The following is a 24,323-nucleotide window of genomic DNA, read 5'->3' on the forward strand; positions in this document are numbered from 1 at the left end:
TGCTTTCTGCTTCACTCACCCCTTTCTTGCAATTTGTGTTGACCTCAGATGGGATTCATGGATACCAAGAAACCCACAGTAAAATAAAGCATATCCCCTAAGGTTAATTTATGGCACTGAAAGCCACGGAGAAGCTGCTCATTGTCGTTTTCTATTTTATTTTAGCTGTCTGTGGTTGTTACAGTATCACATAAAGTAATAATAGTTATGCTGAAAATGAATACGAAATAGATGGTAAAAATATCCTTCACAGGGATTTTACTGACCTCCTCTTTGGAGGCTACTTATTATAGCCCAATGAATTACTTGCAGCATATAATTTTCTCACCAAATGTAACATCTTTTTCAGTCATGCCACATTTCTCAGCAGAATGCAATTTCCTAGAACATATACTTTCTCATACTTATTTAACAAAAGATTTGTAAGCATTTTTGCTCTGCAGAGAGCAAAGTGTTTGATTGCAAACACTGCAGACCCGGTGACAACACAGCCTCACTGGAGCTGTGAAACTCTGGAGTGAATGCTCTGCTTGGTGGGAGCTGTGCACTAACAAAGCCAGGAGTTACCTCTGAGACACTATATATATTGATACTGTATATGTACAAATATACTGAGACAGATTTGTGGGCACGCTGCCCAGGTAGAGGTACAGTAGTGGTTTATTCTCCTCATCTGTCTAAGGTATTCATCACTTGCTTGATAGAAGCAACACATTTGATACGGCAGGCAGCGCGGTCTCTTCTTCCAGTGGGTGCTGTCTTGGGCACTTTTGTGTTTGGTATATGTGGTGCCATTTATTAGTATCCTCCCTTTACAGTAACTGCTTTTGCATACTAATAGTTCTCATTTTGTTGGCTGTCCATTCCCATAGGCATTTCTTTCTGCTGTGTAGCTCTAGTCTCAATCTTTCAGTTTTCCTTTTCTCACCCCTCTTGTTACTCTCTGCATCCTTTTATCCCTGGTGTCTGTGTTTTCCCCAGAGAGGGTTTGGTTTCACTTCTGTTGCTTTCTTCTTTAGTTCCTTCCACTATGCACACTGTCACCTTGTAACTGTTTTTATGTCTTGCCTATTGTTCTCTCTGACAGTGAATAATCTATTTTTCATCTTGTGACTTTAGCATAGCATTTCCCAATGCTAATTTTAGCTGTCACCTGCGCTGATGAAGGTTCCTGTTTAGCTAAGATTTTAGATCATCTGCTGATGCAGCCAGTTCCTTTGCACAGTCACGGGCAAGTGGTTGCTGCAGATGTGATTTGGCACTCACTCAGAGTAGCAGTCATCATTTGAGTGTCCCAGTTTGGGTGTGAGGATGCTGGATCTCAATTTCATCTACGCTATTTTCTATTTTCTCAAGTAGAACAGTTGCATCAACACACCATTCGTACAAACTAGCACAACCTATTTGTGTCCCAAATATCAATTAACGCTACCAGACTTTTATAATTGGATTTTATTTATAAACATTTAATAAAGGAGAAATTTCTTCTTAACAGGAACTACCGGAAGACAAAACAAACATAGGGATGGTGTTATTATGTTTTGTTACTTGTTTGCTGGACGTTGCTTTTCCCCATCTTCTTTGTTACCATGCAGTTAGGATATATGTTGGTTGCAATAAAAGAAAACAAAGGAAAGATACTTGGTCTTTACTCTCAGTAGTTTTTTTTTCAACATTAAGATGATCTGTTGTTCCAGAGATGGAGTGCAAGGAAGTGAAGTATGCTGTACACTGATCCTCATAGGGCTTCTGCCATTTACCTGTTTCCATCTTCTATCTGCAGAACACTCTACAGAGAAAAGGCCAAAGATAAATCAATGATAATAGTTCTTTATGTGTTGGTGCAGGTGTAAAATTGGGAGGGACAGACCAGCTGCCTCCTGAGCATCCAGGGCAACAAACAAACCTGCCATACTCATACGCATATGCACTACTTCCCTAACTCCTCCTCCCTAATTAGCCATAGGTAAAGGCAGAGGGTCCTGCCTTTGCAGGAACCACAAGAAAATAAATCACCCTGGGTACACAACTTAAGATATATTTTCCTCAATGATTAGCAGGGATCAGCCAAATCAACTACTGAGGAACTACATTGCTCTCTATAATGACTGGCTGCATCCCTCAGTCAGTTTAAGTCCAGTAGCTCCTGATTCTCTCTAATGTGGTTGCTATCAGCATGGAGCATCTTGCTACACAACTTTGAGATATGCTCACTGAACACAGCTTGCTAACGTCTCCTTAGCTGATACTGCTGTATGAGCCCGTGCTCTTGCTATGTCCTACAAAAAAATGACCCATCCTTCCTTGGGTTGGGATTTCTGATATAAGATTCTGATATCTGATTCTGATTTCAGATTCTGATTTCAGCTGCAGCAATACACATCTGGAGTAATCACATGGCTGGCTGGCCGGCTGTGTAGTTACACAGTTAGGTGGAGTCTGTCTTGAGCCCAGTTCTGTTCTGGTGTTTGACTACATTTGCATGCATGAGTCCAGGTGGTCCTCTGGGGCTTGAGTCCCAGTGGCAGATAAGTTTCAAACCTTCCAAAGCATCAGCTGTTTCCCATACTTTGTTGCTCATCACATTGGACTGGAGTCACACATGGGCCTGGAGCATCTCTGCTATGAGGAAAGGCTGAGTGAACTGGGTCTGTTCAGCCTTGAGAAAAGGAGACTGAGAGGGGACCTGATCCAGGTCTATAAATATCTAAGGTGTGGGGGGCAGAATGGCGAGGCCGGACTCTTTTCAGTGGTGAGTGGAGACAGGACAAGGGGAAATGGCCAGAAACTGGAGCATAGGAAGTTCCGCACAAACATGCGCAAGAACTTCTTTACAGTGAGGTGACGGAGCACTGGAACAGGCTGCCCAGGGAGGTGGTGGAGTCTCCTTCTCTGGAGATGTTCAAGACCTGCCTGGATGCCTACCTGTGCGACCTGCTGTAGGGAACCTGCTTTGGCAGGGGGGTTGGACTCGATGATCTCTGGAGGTCCCTTCCAACCCCTACAATTCTGTGATTCTGTGATTCTGTGATTTCCAGTCATCCATTTCCTTTACTTCCTTTCCCATCATTTTCTCTTCCAGCCCACATTGATGTTTAACGAGTTTTGTGCCAATCCTGCAGCCATAACATCCTGTACTGGTACCTGCCTGCATCCCAAGCCCTTAGCACTCAGCACTGGTAGTCTCTGCTTTTGAGAAAGATTGCCATGCTGTAGCTGTCAACAGAGGTGCTCGCTGCCATCCTGCCAGTGCAGGATCTCCCTGCAGCTGGAGATGGAGCTGTCATTTTGCAGAATAGCAGGCGCATCTGCTTGATGTTGCTTTGTTAGCGGCCATTAATGATTAGAGTGAAAATCAGGCTGTGAGTCATGACTATTATTGGACACAATTTTGTGCTGTTTCCTCAGCAAAAGGGTTCATTTTGCCATCGGGTTGCTTTTTGCATGATTTATCTTCTACTTACTTTCTGATAATAGTTATAAACTTGGCAGCATAGGTCCTACATACCTGGCTGGAACGAGGCTGCCCTGTGCTGGTGAATAAGGAGAGAATTCAGCAGGTAATAGAGGGGCAAATAATTAGAGACTTTAGCAACAGGCACGGAAAGAGCACGCCGTGTCTTTGTCAACCTACAATGGATACCGTTGGCTTTTGAAACGAGACTTCAAGGTTGGATTCACTTAATGCTGCCTGGAAATCAATTTAGTGTATGTGAAATAGTGAGATTCAGAACGTTTAAGTGATACGCCAAGAGATCTGTGGTTCTCTACTATTCATGATACTTTGGGGAATCTTTCGAAGAATTTATAGGTATCACAGCTATCCAACTAATTTAAGACATGAAATATTTTAATGTCGAAGCTTTTGCCAGCCCAGTGTGTAGAATGATGTTGTGGGCTCTGAATTCAAAGAAGCTTTCTATTAACAAAGAATGTCAGGAGATGTTTCAGGCTTCGCTGTAATTCCTGGAGATTTTTAGCACCCTTCTGAAAATGAATTCTGTAATGGAAAGCATTCCCGAGGATTTGCACTTTGCTCTCCCTCAAAGATGCACATTTTGAAAGTCAGCATATCTCATTATGTGAAACGATCTGATTTTCTCATATATGGCCACATTTGACAGCCAAACTTGGCAGAGATGAACTAAAATCAGTGAATAGAAACGCTTCCAGATTTCATAAGTCTGTAGAAAGTAAAGCTGGAAAGGGATCTTCAAAGCTCACCTGTTCTCTGCCCCATCCTTGAGCAGGACCAGCACAGGATCCACCTCTCCTGCCACGTGCCTGTCCAGCCTGCCCCTGGGATGGAGACTGCACAGCTCCTCCAGTATAAAATCTAGTCAAGGGTTTATGGGGTTTTACAGTTCAAAAGTTTTTTTTCTCAATTTCTTATGCGTGCATGTGCATATATGCAGCATAGAAGATACATGAATGTATATGTAGGCATGTAACAAAAATCTAGGCTCATCACACATTGTGTTTTGTAAAAAGTCTTTGGAGAAAATAGGTAAAAAATGTAGGAAGTAGGAACAGATATAGCAGGTTCTTGAAGCAATGAAGTCTTCTATTTTCCACGTTTACCCTCTTTACCTAGATTCATGATAATCGGTCTTTTGTAAGAGCATGTGGAAACTTTGCAGAGACACATAATCGTCAGTTCTTTACACAGATCAAAAATGGTCCGTGCAGACACAGCTTTGGAAGGGAACACTATCCTTTTCTTCAGGAAATTAAATGCACAAATTCTTTTTGCATCCTTCCAGCTGTAATAAATAGCTGAAAGATTCAGTGCGTGGCTGTTTCTCTTAGCTTTCCCCTAATGGATTGCTCAGATGAATAATTCAGAGGAAACATTTAAACTATTTGGATGTGCACATGTTCACAATGCACACGTTCAGAACAGCACAATATGCCCATCACTGTTCTGGTCGTTTTCTGTCAATTTAAATCTGTATTCTGATCAGCCTGGGTTAGGAATTAGTTTTTCCTATTTGAGATCTAACTGCAAAAAAATATGTCTCCTCTCACCTGGACAGTTAACACAGATGGCTTGTTACATGGAGAGTTGTATACCATATGTATATATACGCTTTTGTTTTCCTAAGGTGTTGAAAGTGGAGAAAATAAAGTGAGAATGACAAGGAGCTCTATCTCAGCTTTCTGGAGGAAGACGTTATCTTCTTTCTTACAGATTTCTGCATGGGAACAGAGGAAGCTTAGATGCCACGAGAGGACTGACATATTGGCAAACTTGGCTTCACAGATTCTCTCAGCCCACTTCTTTCCTGTGGTTGCAGAAAAGCTTCAGTGGGATCTGGGCATACAGGGCTGCCTTCAGCAGCAGTTGCTGCAAGAGGTGCTGGGGCAGAGCCTGGCTCGGGGTTGCAAACCCAGCACACAGCTGTGACACCACAGATCTAACAGAACTAAACTGCTCAAACAGAAACACTTAGAGTTTGTTTCTAGTCATGTGAGCTTTTGTAATGACTAGTGTGCTTTAGGTTTTAATCTATCAGAAAAAGCTTGTAACACTGTAAATCTTACTTCTTAATCTCCTGCTTTATAATGACAAAAGAAGGTCATCTTTAGCTGGGATTGTTTGCAAAATGGCTTAGATTAACTGTGGTATTAGTGTCATTGATTTTACAAAACTAACTTGCATCTAAACTGAAGCTGATCCAGTTGAATGCAACTTACTTTTTATTGTTATCTTTTCTGTTTTACCTGCTTTGCACTTTCATCTCCTGTTCTGTTGGGTTTTTTTGTTGTTTTTTTTTAAAGGAAAGCTTACATTCAGTGGATTGGCGGTATAGTCTAGCTGCCATTGGATGCCAGGCCCGGGACTGAGGGAACATCTGTATGTGTGGCTTATGGCCTTCTTCACATGCTCTCTCCCTAAGCTGTCATGTGGGTTACTCTGTATAGTGGAAAAATCTGATGGCATATTCTGTGTCTCTCTGGTTTTAGGATGAAATCTTGACGGTCATCAGGAGGGTAGATGACAACTGGGCAGAAGGAATGCTGGGCGACAAGATTGGTATTTTCCCTATCCTCTATGTTGAGGTAAGTTCATGACAGATGGAAGCGTGTGGTTCTGTGAATGTCCCACATTTATTTTCACACCGACAAGGGCAGGCTAACCTTGGAAAATCTTGAATGAGAGGAACAAAATATACCAGAATAACTGAAAAGGGAAGTTTTGTTGTTTTGCCCTAAGGCATTGAGAATACATTCTTATCTTGGTCAGTTCAATTTGAATCAGCCAGCAAAACGCACGCCAGGAACTGCTGAAGTTTTGGCATTCCTGGTTGTATGGGAACTGCTGAATCACGGGCTGAACCCCTGATTGATCACCTGAGGTGGGCAATGAGTCAGCCACAGCAGCACAGGTAAAAGCAATTCACCTGTGCTGCTGGAAGGGGTGGAGCCTGGCTCTGCCTCTCGTAGCCCCATTTAAGAGCTGGCTACCAACAGGAAAGGACTTTTTCTGGAGATCCCTCCTCTGGAGTTTTGCAGTGAGCCCAGGACACAGTAAGCCTTCTATCTATTCTCTTTTTGTTATTATAATTTGCTTTGCTAAATTCTCTTGTTTATTTCATAACTATAACATCTTTATATTCATTGATTATGCACTGGTGTAATCTTTTCAGTGCATGTGGGTAATGTGGAAGGGACCACAGCTGGATGTCTTGTACGCACCCAAGGTGGGGGGCTCCCCTAGCCTTGTTGGCAGTTCTGGACCTGGTGCACCCCAGGGCGCACAGTTGGCCTTTGGCTGTCAGGGCACACTGCTGGCTCACAGTCAGATTGCTATCAGCCAGAACCCCCAGATCCTTTTGTATGGGGCTGCTCTTCAGCCTCTCTTCCCTTGCTTACACAGTTGGTGGTTACCTAGCCCTCCAGTTTGTCAAGATTACTCTGCAAGGTCTCTCCACTCTCAAAGGGGTCAGCAGCTCTTCCTAATTTAGTCTTGTCTGCAGAATTACTTGGTATGCTCCCAAGTCCTATGTCTGCATCACTTATAAAAACACTAAGAGAACTGGCCTTAAAATGGAGCCCTAGGGAACCCCAGTAGTGTCTGTTCATAAGCCTGTCTTCCACAGTTAAGTTGTATTTGAAGTCTCTGGGAGAGAGAATTCTTTGTCCTGAGAATTTTCCGGAAGTCATTTTCATATGAGATGTCTTTTGGCTTAAATGCTTGGACCTTATGTCCTCTGAGCAGAGCCATCCTGCCACCTCTTCTCACTGCCATGTGCTCTCATGCTCGTGCCCATCCAGCTAGAGGCTCCTCAGGGAAGAAGTTCAGGGTTCCCTTATTGTAGCCCTGTTGGAGCTCCCCAAAAGTGCTTGAGGAGCTTTCTTCCCTCATGGATGAACCGGAGGTGCAAAGAGCTGATGGGTAGGTGCTGCCATTCCCCACTGGATGCTCAATGATCTCAAAGCCACCCAGCATCATTGGTGTAGGCTGTTGCTTCTCTCCAGGGTGAAGGATTTCATATGCAGGCACAACAGAGCCCACCCAAGCCCTACTGAATGCACCTCTGATGCCTGCATCCCAAATTACTTCTCCAGATTTCTTAGTTAATGGCTTGAGACAAAACAGAGATAAATAGTGCCTGAGTACCTAATTATTAACTCCAACAATGACCAATTTGGAATAAGCCATCATTAATACACGTTGCATTCCCACAGTTGACAAGAACAATGATATTAAAACCAGAATGTGTAGGAGCTGTCATTGGAAAACCAGCTGCTGCCCATAAGTTAATGACTAGTTTTCTTCTATTCTGAGTGTGTAAAGACCTTTTCAGTTTGTTCTGATTAAAACAGACAACTAGGATTTCTCCCAGGTTTCATCTTTTTTTTTCTTATTGTCTTTCAAGCCCTAAGGTTGTAATGTGACTTTCCTGAATTCTGCTATGGAAAGAGTGAATAGGGATCTCTGTCAGCCTGCCACCTTTCCACAGCTCTAGTCTCACCTGCAGGCTGCAAGTGCTTGCACTACCTGCACACCATCCAATATCCCTATCCCTCTCCCAGCCCTAGGTATCTGTTCTCTTTAATTACTGCTGTAGGGTGGAGAGCTCAAAGCCTCAGCTGAGCAGCCCGTTGGGAAGAAGTGCACTGTTGTCTCACTGTAGTTCGCAGTGCACTAAGTAAGTGTGCCCCAGACAACTGTGGAGGAAGAAGCATGATTGTGTAGAGTTGGGAAATCAATATTGGAAGTTTCTAAAGAAATACCAACATCCAGGCACCCAGGGAGAAGGATGTGCATAGAAATGTGGATGTGCATATACGTTCATATACAGACACACACACATATATTAAAAAAAAGTACAACTATGTATCTTTATGTACTGGTTTATGCACACGTGTAATTTGTCCACATAAATTTGAAATCAGAAGATCTGAAGGGTGTTTTCAAATGGGACGCTTTGCCATGGATGTAATACGTGTGCCATGGTTTGTAAAGCCAGAGGGAAATGATCCTCCAGACATGAACACTAGCCACTTATTTCATCTGCATCCCAGTGGATAGAGGCCTTTTTCTGAGTATGAAATGTGCTTATGCAGCTATTGGAGTTTTATAGTTATCTCACTGTTGCCAGATTCGTGTGTTACTTTACATCAAAAAAATTAGGAGGAATCAGCAGGCCAAATCCCGATGAATTTTTAAAAGTCTCAGTGCCAATGTTTATAAAATAAATCCATTAAACAAGTAGTACTTCCATCTAAAAACACTCCTTGAGCCTGTCCAAGTCCATTAAGTGGTTTTCAGAATCTTGGCAAAATGTGCAGAATAAGCAAAGCTAAACTCACACAGTAGCCTTTCACTTGTGTGAGCTGATCAGCTGAAGTATGTAGGATTTTGCATGCCACCCAAAGCTGTGGATGGAGCAAATCCCAGCCCAGGGTCCATCTCTAATGTCTCCAGCTGCTCCCACAGGCCAAGGAAGGTTCTCACTACAGCAGCCAGAGCTGTGCTACAAAACAAGCTGATGGCTCAAGGATTGTGAATTTCTATCTGTGGGGGCAACTTCCGCAATAAGACTGTAGTGTCACAAAGCAGTGCCACAACATACTGGATGAAGATACCCTGCAGTGTTCTAGAAAGCCTGTTATCTCAGAGTTGTGTGGTTGTCCAGATGTACAGTGCAACATGACTTTTTTTTTTTTTGTGCTTTATTCCTTCAGTGTCCAGCATGGTGCATGTATGCCTGCTGTGCCTGAGAGCTCCCTGCAGAGAGGCTTTTTCCCAGCTCTGTAGTGTCATCTCTATCCCAAACCACAGAAGCTACAATAGTATGAGTTAGATTTATTCACGGTTCACAATGGTGACTGTTACAGAATGAGTCACACACAATATGTTGTCAAAGGGAAGTTGACACCTTTTTTTAATTATTTATTGTCTTTCTTCATCTCCAGTAGAAGCGTTTTGGGCTGATCATTTATGTTTTAATTTATCAGTAGAAAGAAATCCACAACACGAACTGATTCTCAAGGTGCCTTTTGCCTGGAAGTAAACATCTTATTAATTATCTGTATGGTCTGCAGTCCTATTCTTGCTGTGAAGTGTTTAGGACCTGTAAGGAATTCAAAGCCCTAACTGTATTTCTTTTATTTTACTGTCTGAGCTAGTTTTTTCATTCTTAATAACTGCTATTATCTCTGCTTGGAAGTTATAAGTATAGTGCTGCTTCGTATAAAATTGAGAATAATGAAGATTATAGTGTGTTCTAATAGATATAGGTGTGCAGGAATGAAATTTGAGAGCAATGGTGTGTCGAGTATTGGGAGGTCCGAATGCTGCTTTGATGGCCAGAAACTACAGAAAGCAGAAGCTGTTAGACCAGAAACCCAGCCTGCAGCCCCAGATCAGAGAGGCATTCCCCATGATCAAGAGGCCATTCAAGTCTGTGGTGGAGCAGGGATATTATGAGGAGCGTGGCTGTGACTGTAATATCAGCACATTACAATTGATGAAGTGCCAGCCCATTGTAATAATGTTTTATGGCAGCAGGGGCACTGAAAGCTGTGATTAAGTCATAATAAGAGTTTTAAAAGTCTTTTTAAAGAGCAGCGAAGCAGAGTAATGGGGATCTTCTCCCGTTCTCAACAGTCAGAATGAAGAAAAGGAAAAAAGAGGTCTTGAAGAGAGAAGGAGCAGGAGAACTGGCAGACCTGATGGTCTCCATGCCCTGCAGTGTGGATTTAGAAGACTCCCTTGAGATCTTGGGGGGGGGGGGGGGGGGGGGGAATCTTGTGAGTCTGTGTTTAGAAAGAGAGCAGCCAAAAGGAAAGAAAAAAAAAATAATCAAAAGCCAAATGCATTTCTTAATTAAAACAATGATTTTTCATTCCGGAATTAACTTTGCAATGCAGATCACCACATATAACAGCTTTGTACTGTATCACTGAATGTACCAACCACCTTAAAACAGCTTACCCCATACAGGGGTACCCAAGAACATTTGCCAGCCTGTGTGCATTGCATAGTGTCACAGAGACCCATCTTTCCAGCAGAATTTCTCCTTAGCTGTATAACTATTTGTTTTGCTGAGGGCAGCCCTTAATTAGCCACCAGATGAATGCACAGGGCTAGGAGTTAGCACACTTGTGTGTGTGTGTGCATTAACTTAATGTGAAAACCACGTGTTCCAGGAAGAGATGCAGAGAGCTGGTCTGAAAAAAAGCAAAGCCTTTCCCACAGCCCAGCCTAAGCTTTTCTTCACTTTGAGATTGTTCAGTGTTTTTCTGGTGCTGTGGCCCACAGTCTGATGTTCTGTCCAGATGGTAAATTTTGGAAAAAAATTTTCTCTATGTACAGATTCCCAATTGAGTTCCAAATATCACTCAAGATACTTCTTGTTGTGTTTTCCCTCTCCTCAACCTGTTCTGTTCCTCCTGCAGCTGCAGGACAGATGGACCCCTATGGGATTCCCACAATGAATTCAGCCTTGAAGCCTGACCAATCATTTAAAGATATGTTTCCACTTAGGAGCAAATCTGTACCTTTCACAGTCCCTTTTATGACATCCTTCTAGACAAGGGAGCATTCCACAGTAAGGTTTGTTTGGTACCCTATCAGAAAAATTCTGCATTATCTGTTTTTGAGGACTGCCAGACTTTTTAGCCGTGCTGTTGTCATTTAACTTAGTAAAAATTGAGGCTTTTTAGAAGTGGATAAAATGAAACCATAGATGATTTTAGAAAAGCTGACTTACTGAATCTCAGAGGAGCAAATTCATTCCAATACTAAGTAGTTGTAACATTAATGAGTTAAGAATTATACCCATTAACATCTGAATTGATTTCTTTTCTCTTCTCTCTCCCTTTGCTTGTCAGCTAAAAATAGAATAAGAACCTTGTAAAGCTGGCAGTAATGTAAGCTCTAAGAGGTGTTTGGCTAATTTCTATTGAAAAGCCTTATTGATATGCATTTTCAGATTTTGTTATTACATTGTTTTAAGACTCTCATTCCTGCACCTTTATGGTTTCTAGAAAATTGGTGCTACTTGATTTCCCCTTGCATAGAAGATGGCTGAATATTGCGGGATATTTTCTGGTATCAAATTTCTGCGTGAATGGTGTATAAAATATAATTGCTGTGTTTCACATTCTAACTTAAAAGTGCAGAAGTTGTGTTACAAGCTGCCAGACAGACCTCAGGAAGAACCTATACACTTACTGCTATTTCCACGTCAATCAGTGGATAAAACTTACTGATTTAAAGTGCTGTCACGTACATACAAAGTAAAATAATTTAAATAACTTCAAATAACTATGATGCCAGTCAGCATAGTTAAGAGCATTAGCAGTCAGAAGGGAGAAGGAGATTAAACATTCAAATGTGCTGCTGTTTGTTAAGGGAAACTTTGGGTGTCTGTTGCATGTTTCTGGAATATATCCATCTTCTCAGTGAATAGTTTTCACTGCTTTTGCCACTTGCAATCTCTCTAGTGCAAAGAAATGTATAGACTATGCGCTACCCTTCCCATCTTGTTCTGGATGTATTGCTGACAGAAACTTTTGTGTTTTCCAGATGAGATTCGAAAGCCCAAAATGAAAGCTATGGCCACAGACCTGGGATTTCTCAGTTCTGAGTACAGATTGATGCTCTAAGTACATACTTACTTTATTACTGAATGACATTGGGCAGTCATTCTTCCTAAGCAGGCTCCATCTATTGTGCACAACAGTAATACACTATCCTTCTGTAAGCCAGTGAAGAATTTTCTTCACAATGGTCAGTGTATTTGCATCTTGTACTACTGCTGGACTAGGAACTTCCCTAGTTTGGGAGTCGTGTGCATTGTTTTATAATCTGTCTCACCGTTTCAGCATAACAGCTCACTGTCTTCTTTTCCCTTTTAGTTATGTCAATAAACAACTTTTTGCTCTTTGTTTTAATATCCAATGTAAAATGTATACTAACATGACTCTAGGCAATCATTTTGTTTTCCTGTTTTTCTTAATCTTTAAGTCATTCTACGTACTCTGTTAGTTTCTAGCATCCTTCATGAGGTGATTATTCATGCATATCCTATAAGATTTTCCTCCATCTTCAGGATACAAAATTGAGCTGGGATTGTCACTATTGGAATTAAATGCCTGGTTCCCCCTACATCATGTTAGCTGAGCTCCTCAGCTTGGTAAATGTTTTTTAACCTCTTACTCCCCTTAGGCTATTTCTGGACAAGTTGATCCAGAATTGCCTTCTGCTTTCTGCATGAGTTCCTCCTACATCAAAAGTTCATCTTGAGTGGGTGCCACAAAGAGGAAGCCTGTGTGCCAGTGTGGGAGCACTGTCACCTTTGAGTCATCCTCCAACCCAGACAGTCATGAGACCTGTGGTGAGCCTTACCGAGAGCCCACACATAAATTTAGACATAGCCCTAGGTTATGAAAAAATGTCTGTTGGAAATTGATAGTTACAGTTACAGGTCTTCTGCTGCTTGTCCTTCTGCCTACTTGCACACAAATGAACTCATTATTAAGTTGTTCAGATCTATATGCTGTGACCAATATTCCTACTCATCAAAACCACATATAAAGTACTACCATCTCTTATGATTTCAGGAACTGTTGAACCAGAAGCTGTCAAAATCAGAAACATCTTCCTCCCTCACCACATTAATATCTGAATTTCCTAGATTTTATTTTGCAAAAATAACTTTCCAGAGTTATTTATAGGTAGATTCCAGTCCTGCCAACTTAAGCACATAGCTTTGGCAAATATGATTATTTTCTGAGTCTTTTAAAAGCATGCATATAAAAATTATATATAATATATTATATATATATATATATATATATATATATATATAAGATCTCTGTTTCTAGCAGTAGGACTATGGTCTTCCAAAATTTTTCCTGCTAAATCGTATTTATTGTTCTTCCCTAAAGTGAGAAGACTGGGAACTCACCTGCTGTGTTTTACGTATGCTTTCAGCGTACAGCACTCATCAACCCTTCCCCTTCCTTCCAATTTTCCTGAACTGTGCTGGTACTTGAATATGTGTTTTTCAGTCCTTGGTACTGTTCTGTCATGTTGCACTATTTCCACACAAGATCTTGTTTTCTGTCTCAAAATGGATGTTATTCTGTTAGTGTGCTGCTAGAGTAGCTTGTGTTACAAAACCAGTAACTGGTGGTTACAAGCCATCATGTTCTTTGGGTGGAGAACAATACACAAAGTGTTTCCTCTTACTGATATTTTTCATCCATTTCAACGTTTCCTTTCACTTGCAATCCTTTCATTCTTTTTTCCTCCCTGTTTTAAACTTCTGTGTTTTCAGTTACATTGTAAGAGAAGAGTCATGCTGAAGCCCAGTCATGCTGGTGGCTGGTGAGTCACACTGTACTGCAGCAGCACAAGAACAGAATGGCAGTTCTGCCTCCAGTGCCACCTCTGGAATGGGAAGTACTCTTGCAGATCATCTGGAATCATAGAATGGCTTGGGCTGGAAGGAAACTCAAAAGAAAATCTAATCCCAGCCTCTGCTGTGGCCAGGGCTGCCATCCACCAGATGAGGCTGCCCAGGGCCCTGCTTACTGGCCTTGAACACCCTCAGAGATGGGGCACCACAGCTTCTCTGGGTGGCCTATGCCAGTGCATCACTACCTTCTGAGTAAAGAATTTCCACTTAACACCTAACCTAAGTCTCCCCTCTCAAAAAGCCAGTCCCCTGTAGGTCTCTAAGTACAGTTCATTTGATCAGTAAGTAGTCCTCTGCATCCGAGCTGATCATCCACATTTCCCCTTACCACTGAGTGAGACAGCCAAGTGCTCGTAGTGAAAGAAACAAGTACTGCTGCTTAATGGAGAAATCAAAAATATGTCACCTCCTTGTGGGAGAGCCTGTTCCTATTCAGTGACTAGGAGGGAAAGGCAGGGGTGCCAGCTCTGGCCTAAGGCAACTGGAGGGTTACTCCTGGGCTCCATCTTCTATGGTGGCTCAGGCTGGAGGTCTGTACTCTGCTCAGAGTGCCAGGGAAAGGCCTGCCACATTTACTGCACATATAACCCACCATTATCTATGTTCAGGTCTGTTCTTTTGTGCTGTAGATAGTATTTATCAATTTCTAAAAGTACCTATCTGTCAAATAGCTATTGGTGTTTGTTCTGACATTGTTAGGTAATGTTTAAGGCTTCTGTATATTTCTGAAACAAGATGTTCAATCATATCACTTACAGCTCTTAACCATCACTGATAACTGAATGTATAACCTTTTGACAGTGCTCAAACAAATGTACAGTAAATTTGGGGAGAGCATAGGTGCACCTTTTACTAGCTATCTTTTCCTTATTCTGCTTCTGGAACAGTTGAGGCTGCTCCATACAAAAAGTAAATGTTCCTGGGATCCTACAATGCTTCTAGTGGAAAATTACTTATCGTAAAGGATCCATACCTTTGGCCTTCTGGAAAACCAATTAAATAGATGGCATATAACTTAAGGTTAGGTTCTGCCCGTATGTTTTACGTTAACTATTTTGGACTTCCCAGTAGTGCTTATAGTGCCCAACCATTGGAGTGAAACATTTTAGAAACATTGCAGGTTTCCATGGGTATCTATGCTGTCTCCCATGGAGCATACCCACTACTCCAGGTCCTGAGGTGACCCAAGAGCACACTGTCAGAAACCTGCATTCTATAGGGAAGGCACGGGAATGGGCTTTTGTCTCTTCCGCTCATTGATCACCTCTGACAGCTTCTAAAGATCACTTCAGCAGTGCCAAATTCTTGACATCTTTTTCCTTTTGAAAAGAAAATCTCTTCCAGTCTCACTTATCTTGAGCTAATGCATAAACGTATATTAAGAAGATATATGTCAACAGAGACATGATTTGTCTAGCAGGTAATGAAAAAGAAAATCCTATAGGACTTTGTTATTTCTCACACATTCTTCACTTCGTTTCCTGCTGTTGCTATTAGTGTGTATTGCACATCTTAATTAGCTTCCTTCTTGGGGAGTTTTCCTTGCGATGCAAAGCTCTGCAGCTGCAGATCAGTGATCCAAATGTAGCCACAAAGGGAGTGTGAGGGTTTGGGAGAGAACCCTAGCCTAGTGTCTGTCTCTTCTGCTCTTTTGCTGGCAGCAACAGCCTGCTGAGCAGAGAAGATAATGTGTCTGTGTGCCAGCTGTGGCAGTGGTCAAAAGAAAGCAGATCCAGTGTTAAAATGTCACCCTATGAGAGGCTGGAAGAGCTGGAGTCATACATTATCCTTTGCCTATGATGGGTGTGATTGCCTCCATCAGAGAGGGACAGGATGGACAGCTGGTGTCAGTGAAACTATAAATGATAGTCTGGGAGGTGCCATCTAGGGCCACCTCTTGTCTCTGCTTTCTGAAGAGAGCCCGTGCTGGCAAGCCACAACATTTGATTAAGCTTGACCCTGTAAACTTTCAGGAAGCATTAGTTTTAATATATTAGTTTGCTAATATGATGAAGCCATGTAGTGTTTTTATCTCTTTTTTCCACTCCTCTTTTTTTACCTTTTTTTTCAACTCCTGCAATGCTCCAACTATCATACTGTGTGTAGAGACACGGGGGTGCATATGTGTGCTGAATGCTTGCTTCAAGCAACAAAAATAACATATGAATTTGATTTTTAGCCTGAATAATACCATTAGCTGTGCCAAAACCAGATGTTAAGTCTCAAATCCCCTAACATTTTGTTAGGTATTAGCACTGAATATTGAGAATACTAAGTTCACAAGACCAGAGGAGGAATATGTACAAGCAAATTAAAAACAATAATCACAAACAGAGGGAGAGAGCTGGAATTAATTTGGGGATGTCCATCTTTTCCTCATTTTCTGCAGAATGCGGGTTTATTGAAGGCTCATCCCTTTATATGTAGCCTATCCTTTAGAAGAAATTGCATGCAAGTCTTTGATTTTGCTTACTTCTTTCCTTTACAAAATAGATCTGTCATTGTTTATTTTAAGTTCTGCTGTAACATTTTTGGATGTGATGCTGTCATTGTTTTAATCTGACAAAAACAAGGGCTGCCATCAGCCTTTGCCTTTTGATTGTTCTGCCTTTGCCTCATCCATGACAACACTTTCCTGTCGCTTTACTTGTTCCAGGACTACTGGATCTCTGGCTGTGTGCTGAGATGGACTGGGGAATTCATCCCATTGAAAGCTACTCATTTAAGTTGTCATTGTTTTTTTAGTTTCCAGGCCTATCTATTCCATCCTCCCATTTACTGCATAGGCACCTGAGCATTCATGCGGATACAGGGCAGAAAGTGTGAAGATGGGAAAGTAGGACATGAGGTGAGGACATTCGCCTCAGGAAAGCATGACCAGGGCACCAGCCCTCACCCCACAGATACTCTTCAGGCGATGCTGCTGTTGAATTGTGCTCTAAACCATCAAAACAGTGAGGTGAGGAATACGGGTCTTCATACAAGCAACCTCTTTTTCCTCCTAGTCATCCTTCAATTTATCTGATTATTTTATTAAGCTATAATTTTATGACAAAGCAGCACTAGATATTCTGTAAACAAAGCTAATCGTATTACCTTTGGTTTAAGAAAGGCTGGAGGGAGTGTCCTGCTCTAAATCTGACTTTGAAGTTTTCCGATCTGCTTGGACACAATTGAATCAAATTGACAGGAAATTTCATGAGAGAAGTTTCCTTAATAGAATTTTTCCATAACAGAACTTTTCTGGAAACCTTGGGACAAAGCAGGAGGCACACTAGAGCACTCAGGCAGTGGTGGACTCAGGCTGGAGATGTTCTCTTGCCCTGCTTCTCAGGAGAGAACACTGAAGGAAGAGAAAACTTTGTCCTGTGTTATTGTTTCTTGAGAAGAAAGCAAAAATGGGGAAAGAACTCCTGGTTCAAACCGTGTCTTCACTGCTGTTCATTATGCAGTAGGAAAAGTTCAATTATATTGGGGATCTCCTTGATTCCTTTCTTCTGATTTTTGTCTACTACAGCAGCATAGTAAGGAATTTACAGTGATGTTTTCTTCATCTCCTTTTTCTCTCTTTTTCTAGACCAGGAGGAAGGTCTGTGTGCCTTTCCCTTTGAGGACAGAAATAATGGCCATGGCTCCAGTCTAGTACTTAGAGAGGAATGCTCCTTCCAAGCTAAATCCTTTTCTTTTAGTAGAGCCATTGCCCAAGAGAAGGAGGTGCCTGCTTTTTCCTTTCCCTTGAAATACTGGGATGGAAGGAAAGCTATAAAGTGCTTGTCACTCCGTTCCCAGCAGTTCCCTGAGCCATGACCTGGTCTGAGAGCTCTTGGTATGGCAGCTTGGTGCCTTTCTTCAGCAGCTGCTTGGGCCCATGCTTTGCCTCAAGCACTGCTTCTAGTTTTTGTCCCTCTTGGCACAAGACAGTTCCTAAGAGCATAATTTAAGGTCATAACAATGGCAGCTCCACACCACTCCAGAGGCAAATCTGTCTGCTTTTGCATTGAGCAATTTATGCTCAGTACATACCTGAGGTTTCCATTCCTGTCAGAGTTAAACATGTTACTGTTCCTTCTTGGTCATTTATTGAAGAAGGATCAATGCTTTTACAGAAATTAGAAAGACATCACCAATGGCAGTTGCATCCTCACACCTGGCTCCATTCATCCATATATCTGGCAATTCTACCTAGTCTTTGGCCAGCCTGAACTGCTCTACATCTGCAGATGCTCTACATCTACTACAGCTGCGTCCTTTCTGCATTCATAACAAATGCAGACCTGGCTTATTTATGACCATCCCGATTGCTCATCTTCTGCCACTTCTTTCCTTCTGATGGATCACTTTTGCTGTCCTGTTGAACAGATACAGCTTGTCCATACTTGCAAACCTTTGATTACTCACTTATCTCTCTGTCTATTGTCTTTAATTTACTACCGAAAGAGCAGTCCCTGCCTTTGATTAGTCAGTGGTGCCAATCCTTGGTCATTTTTCTCAAATTCTTGTTTTCTTCTGTAGGGCTCTGTTCTTTGTTGTAAAAAAAAATGCTTCTAAAATATCTGGACAGCTGCATCAGCATTTCTTCTTTAGACTCTTCTGTGAAATTGTCCTTGACTATGATGGTTACAGATTTACCATGTCAATTGTCCTTTGTCCCTCCCCCTGAAAAGATTGTATCATTGTATACATTGTTAATATCTATTTATTGTGTCCTGCTCCTGCCCACATCTTTAATCATACTTTCTTTAGGCCAAGAGCTATCGTGTTGCTCTCTGTTTACGTAACGCTGCTTGCATTGGAGCTGTGATCCATGGTGGGAGTTCTTCAGCATTTAATGGCAAAATTAATAAGTATTATTAACAAATGTCTCTGTGTGATGCATCACATGGTTTGGTCAGTTTGCAAAAATTGAGTTCCCACAGGACAGCTTGTTTCTCCGCCTGCAGAATGTAGGTGCAACCCAGGGCAATCTGTTTTCAGGAAGGAATGTGTTAGAAAAATATTTGGGCTTGAGTATTTCAACAGACAGGGGGGAAATAAAAGCCAGTGTTGTGCACTTTCAGAAGGATTTCCTACTGTGCAGGTTTTTGTTAGCCCATTAATTTTGCCATCTCAGAACTGAAGCAACATGGCCTAGAGCAGTGGTTGTCCAAATTCCTTCCAGTTGTAGCATACTAACATAAACAGCATTTGCATATGGATGTCATAAAAATGACTAATGTCAGCAATCATCATACTTTATTGCAGTAATGTGGCACATGTGCCCAAGCATCCTAGGGGATCTGCTCAGAGGTGCTTGGCGCTGGGGAAGTGACACCCAGAGCAGAGCAGGCCTTGACAGACGGCAGAGCGTCCATCCAGCTTCCTGTGTGCATGGGAGGAAAGGTGCTAGCTGTTTCATTACATGACTCAACAATACTGGGTTATATATCCTCTGCCCTTAACCAGAAATTAAGTGCTGGAGGTTGAACAGTGTTTTCTAGTTTGCTAGCAGAGCGTTCAGTATGCTCCTTAACTGCAGCCAGAGGCAAGTCAGTCGAAAGCCTGACCTCGAATGTGTACCCGATGGTGTTGTAATGTCTCCAGTTCTCCAAAAAAGGCTGCTAATGGTTCCTATAGTCAAGGGGCAGTCAGTTGCACCATGTGTGTGAGGCTGAATGCTGCCGTTTTCAGTCAAGAGTTTGCAGAGTTGAGGGAATTTGTCACAGTCCAGCCCTGTTGGATTTTTCTTCCAGAAGTTGAGGAGGGAGGATTGTGAACCCAATTACATCACCATGTAGCAAAGGAAACGCACTTTCATCTCACAGACTGGCTTTCAGAGCCGTCAGCTACTGCTAGGGCTTCCTACATGATGAGATGTGCATGATTACAGGCTGTGCCACAGCTTCTGCTTCCAAGTGCCCTCCCAAATTGTTACCCGCCTTTTCCCAAATATGACAGAAGTATAAAGGACTCCAAGGTAAAACAACCTTGTGTGAAAACTGTTTAAAAATAATTGCTCACTGCATAGAGTGAAAAAGGATGTAAAGTAGTGCACCTGCTGAGGGAAAAGAGAGCTCTGCTGCTGTACCAGGCATCATCTCTGTGGGATGGAGGCACTTTAAACGCACAAGTAATTTCAAACAGTTTTCACTGTAATAGACACAGGATAGGACAACTGTGAGATGCAAACTCAGGCTGGTAAGTTACACCTCTCTCAGAATCAACTCTTTCTTTATTCCAACCATGAGCAAGGGCAAGAAGACCTGTTGCGGGACAGTCAGTGCATCCTGGTTTGCTGCTGCCCATCACAACCAGTGTAGTTCAGTTCACATTTCACAGGAATGCCTCAAAACTTTCCCTCATTTATCAGACATCCAGGTAGAACAGCAGTACATCATGTCATAAAATCTGTACTTTCACTTAGCCTGGCAAATAGCAAACCCAGATACTGGACAAAGCTCTCCAATGATGCAGCAGCTTTCACGTCTGGTGGCTGGCATCCTTTGAAGTTGGCTACTCCCAGGGTATCACCCAGAGCTGCTGCTGTGACTCCCTAATGCAATCAGCAGCCCTGCTTTGTAGCCAACTCTGGCAGAAGCTCTGTGCACACAACATCTAGCTATATAGCCCCATGGGGTGTTATTCTATTGCAAAAAGCTTGTCTCACATCCAAAAGTCCTTCTCTGTCTCATATCTGGAAAGCAGTACGCAATCAAAAACGTCTTTCCTATATATAGCACACGCAGGGCAAAGACTGTTTATGGCAACTCTTTACTGCTGATGCCTGCTTGTTGCGCATGTACCTTGATTCCTTTTACAAGGAATTGAACCAAAATATTTTCTTGCCATTTGCTTTCATTCTTCATTTCACTGCTTTATCAGAGATAGAAACAGAAGCACATTTATTTGTGTGCTATTCCCCACAGGTAATCTTCAGTTGCAGTACATAAAACTTAATTTTCCCCAATTGCATGAGATTTCTTATTTTACACGAAGTTGTAAATCACCTCAGCAAAGGCTCCCTGCTTCCTCAGTAGAGGCAAAGGCTTGCAGTACTTGAAAAATGACTTTAGTTTTCCCAAATGTTCCTTGTATTGTTATTCCTAATATTGTTATTCCAAGGGCTTCTTAGATTTATCCGACCTCATGCTTTCTGCAGATAAAATTGCATGGTGTGGAGTTCATGAAGGACTTGTTCTCAGCATCCACCAGGACACTTTTGTAATCAAATTCAGAAAGGGCTTCAGCATCTATAACTATCTTAATGTTTTTTTCATCCATTTCCTTATTACACTGGAAGTTATTTCCTTTAAAAAAGACTTTATAATATTTCTGCTTCTTTCACAACAACTCTGAACATTATAAATACAGTTTCTTCAATCACAATATTTCCAGGAATGAACCTCAGAGAATCAGCAGAAGGGCAGGATGTGGTGTCTAGAGGATCCATGCCACAATGCATGTAGGAAAGATCCATGCAGCACAGTGAGCACAGTATTGCCTGGTTTACAAATTCATTCATAATTACTTGGGGTCACACACCGTATTTTGAAAGTTACTTGCTTTGAGACTCACAGGCTTGATGTGCATTGACTCTAAAGAGATCCTTTGCCTTAACTGCTTGTATTTAACCTGTTAATTTTCAGTCAGTTAAAAACGTTGTAGGTATTGTTGAGCATTCAAGAAAACATTAGCACCAGGAGCCTTGTGGAACAAGAGGGAAAGAGGTAGATAGTTTCCAGAAAACACTGAAAACATGAGGCTTGGCTTTCCTTAAAGCAGCTGGGCACTGCAGGTATTGCCTTGAGATCACTTGCCATTCACACAGCTCTGCTCCAGGAACTGCAGGGTCTTTCCTAGCCCATGCTGTGGTTTTGACATCCAGCTGTCTCACATTCTGTAAGCGAAGGTGTTCCTAGATTTCAGCACAAAGCTGCTTCAGAGTGTTTTTTATCCTTACAGTATCTGGCAGCAACTGCAAAGAATTCATACAGATGCTGGTTATCAGTGAGGCAAGAGGAATATGTCTGAGCAGCTTCTGTTGCTGTGTACATGGAGACCTGTACTCACAGATGCACAAAAGTTTTCCATTTAGAGCGAGCAAGAGAGGTTCAATGTAGTCAGAAACCCAGTATCTTCCTCCCAAGAGAATGGTAACATCACCTTAGGTCTCCAGTGCTCAGGTCTTCCTGTGCTCGGGGACATGCAGCCCAGAGTCCATGTAGCTGAACTGCAGCCTGGGTCATTTTTGTATTTTTTAGCTGAGAAACATGATCTAGAAAACAATTTTGTGGTGGACATCTTGTCAAAACTAGAATGTTCTAGGGAAGTGCTTCAGTTCCGATTAATTTCATTTTCTGATTATAAACCAGTTTGTCAGCAAACTCCTCATAGTCTCCAGATTCTAACAGGGTCTCTGCTGGTGCTGAAATTGGTACCAGATGGGCACCAGACCTTCCACCATTGAAAACAGTTGGAGTTTTGCCACTGACTTCAAAGGAATTAGGATCAAGCCCATGAATTCACGACTGCACTTATTATATAGCTTTCTGAATAATTTATAAGCAAAAATAGGCTGGATTCTCCCAGTCTTTCTGATGTTGAGTAAAGCTGTATTTGGTTACTTTTCTTGATTTCAAAGGAGCTTTGGTTCCATCGTGAGCATCTTGTTATGAAAAATGGTGCCCGTAGAGGACAGACAGGAAGAGAAGAGAAGGAAATCCTTAGGCACATTGAAGATGCACAGCAGATCTGAGATTCAGAGATGACAGATCAGAGCAAAACAGTCCTCATACTTGGAGCTGAAGGCTAGATAGCTAGAAATGGGAGGGATGAAAAAAGCATACCTCTTTTTGATGAGTTCATCTATTTTTAATGCCACTGCATTTAGTTTTTTTCTGCTTTCTTCTCAGCAATTTGGACATTAGTATCCATAAGGTTATTAGCTGTGCTTTGCTCCTGGGCAGACTTTGCAGCAGACTACACATTTTTCTGGGATTCACCGAGCCGTGTGTTTGTTCTCTATCACTGTGAACAATTTTCCATCTTAAAACTGTTTGGGAAAAAGGGGAAAGAAAAAAAATTCCCAGTTCACCACCCAAGGCTTAGTGTTTACTTCTGCTGCACGCATCATTTATTTTCATTCTGCAAGATCATGATGACACGCTCATCCAAGCACATGCTGTTCTAATATGCTACATTCCTTCGGCCTCTCAGTGCGTTAAAAGTGACATTGCTGCTAAATGAGAAAGGTCTTGTAGGACAGGGAAATAGATTGCTGAGTACCATTGCCTCCCAAGGAGCCATGTTGTAGGCAGAAATGATTGGCTTGTTTTTTCCAGACTCCACACAAATGCGTACATAGATGACCCTGACTAGGAAGGCTGTCTGCTAGGTGATCCTATGATCCTTGAAACATGCGACGTTTTATCAGGCTGTTGGAAGAGGCAGCAGGACTCAGGCCTCAGGGTGTGAGCAGAGGGACACTTGCAGTTTGGGATGTGTCCTAGCAAAATATTTCTGCAGCTATCGTGCCCTATGAATGTGTTTGAGTGAATGCCTTTATTGCTCTTCTTGCATTTTCTGGGCACATGGAGTGACTCTACTCTCAGTCACAGTGTGGGGTTTCAGAAATCTGTCTTCTGTGATGGCTGAACCACTTGCAGAAAATCTGGTCCACATTTGCTTGTTCCTCCCTGGCAATAAATTAGAAAAGGCAATACTGGATCGTTACAGAAATGATTAACACAAAAACATTCAGCAATGCTTTGTTTTAGCTATAATATTTTCTCTTAAACTGTGCCTTACTAATGATTCTTCATTAGAAGATGGTGCATGAGTAATTGAGATAGGGTTACGCAGTGTCTGCCCAATGGAGAACTTGGGAGGTTTCCTCTAAACATTTTAAAGTTGATTTTATGAAACATATACAAGATGAAAAGTATAGATGGCATTCAGTGTGACTTAGAGAAGAGCTTTTGGCACAGCTTAGTCTGCTAATATCCCATTAGTAAACCTTTGGAAGTGCTGTGTGTTGCCTATGCTAACTTACCCAATGAACATTTAAACATGAGGCAAAGTGTTCTTCTACTGCCCATTTGAGTCAAAGGGTGCTTTTGCTACTTGGCTACACTATAACAGGGGCTGTAGCCTGCATTTGCTAGCAGGGGTAAAAAGGAGAAAAACTGCTTTAACTTTTTTGAAGTGCTGCTTTCTGGAAATGAGAATGCTTTCACAGATACAGTCCTGTCAGGAAACTAGCAGGGATAGGAGTTCCTGTATAGCTATGTCTTTGTACTTATTTAATAACCTCACTGTGTTTCAAAGCATAAATTATAATACTAGCAAAACTAATTTAATGAGGGCATAAGAACTTAATATTTCCTGAAAGTAACTACTCTGAACTGA

General features: G+C 41.9%; 1 protein-coding gene across 1 annotated transcript in view; it reads left to right on the plus strand.

The window, feature by feature from the left end:
• SH3RF3 (SH3 domain containing ring finger 3) overlaps positions 1–24,323 on the plus strand; it is a 234,342-nt gene that overhangs the window by 147,496 nt on the left and 62,523 nt on the right. The window contains exon 3 of the mRNA XM_048962496.1: positions 5,968–6,063. Within this exon, the coding sequence (XP_048818453.1) occupies positions 5,968–6,063 (96 nt within the window). The remainder of the gene's footprint in view (positions 1–5,967; positions 6,064–24,323) is intronic.

The sequence above is a fragment of the Lagopus muta genome, chromosome 1, assembly GCF_023343835.1.
Source record: "Lagopus muta isolate bLagMut1 chromosome 1, bLagMut1 primary, whole genome shotgun sequence".
Lineage (NCBI taxonomy): Eukaryota > Metazoa > Chordata > Aves > Galliformes > Phasianidae > Lagopus > Lagopus muta.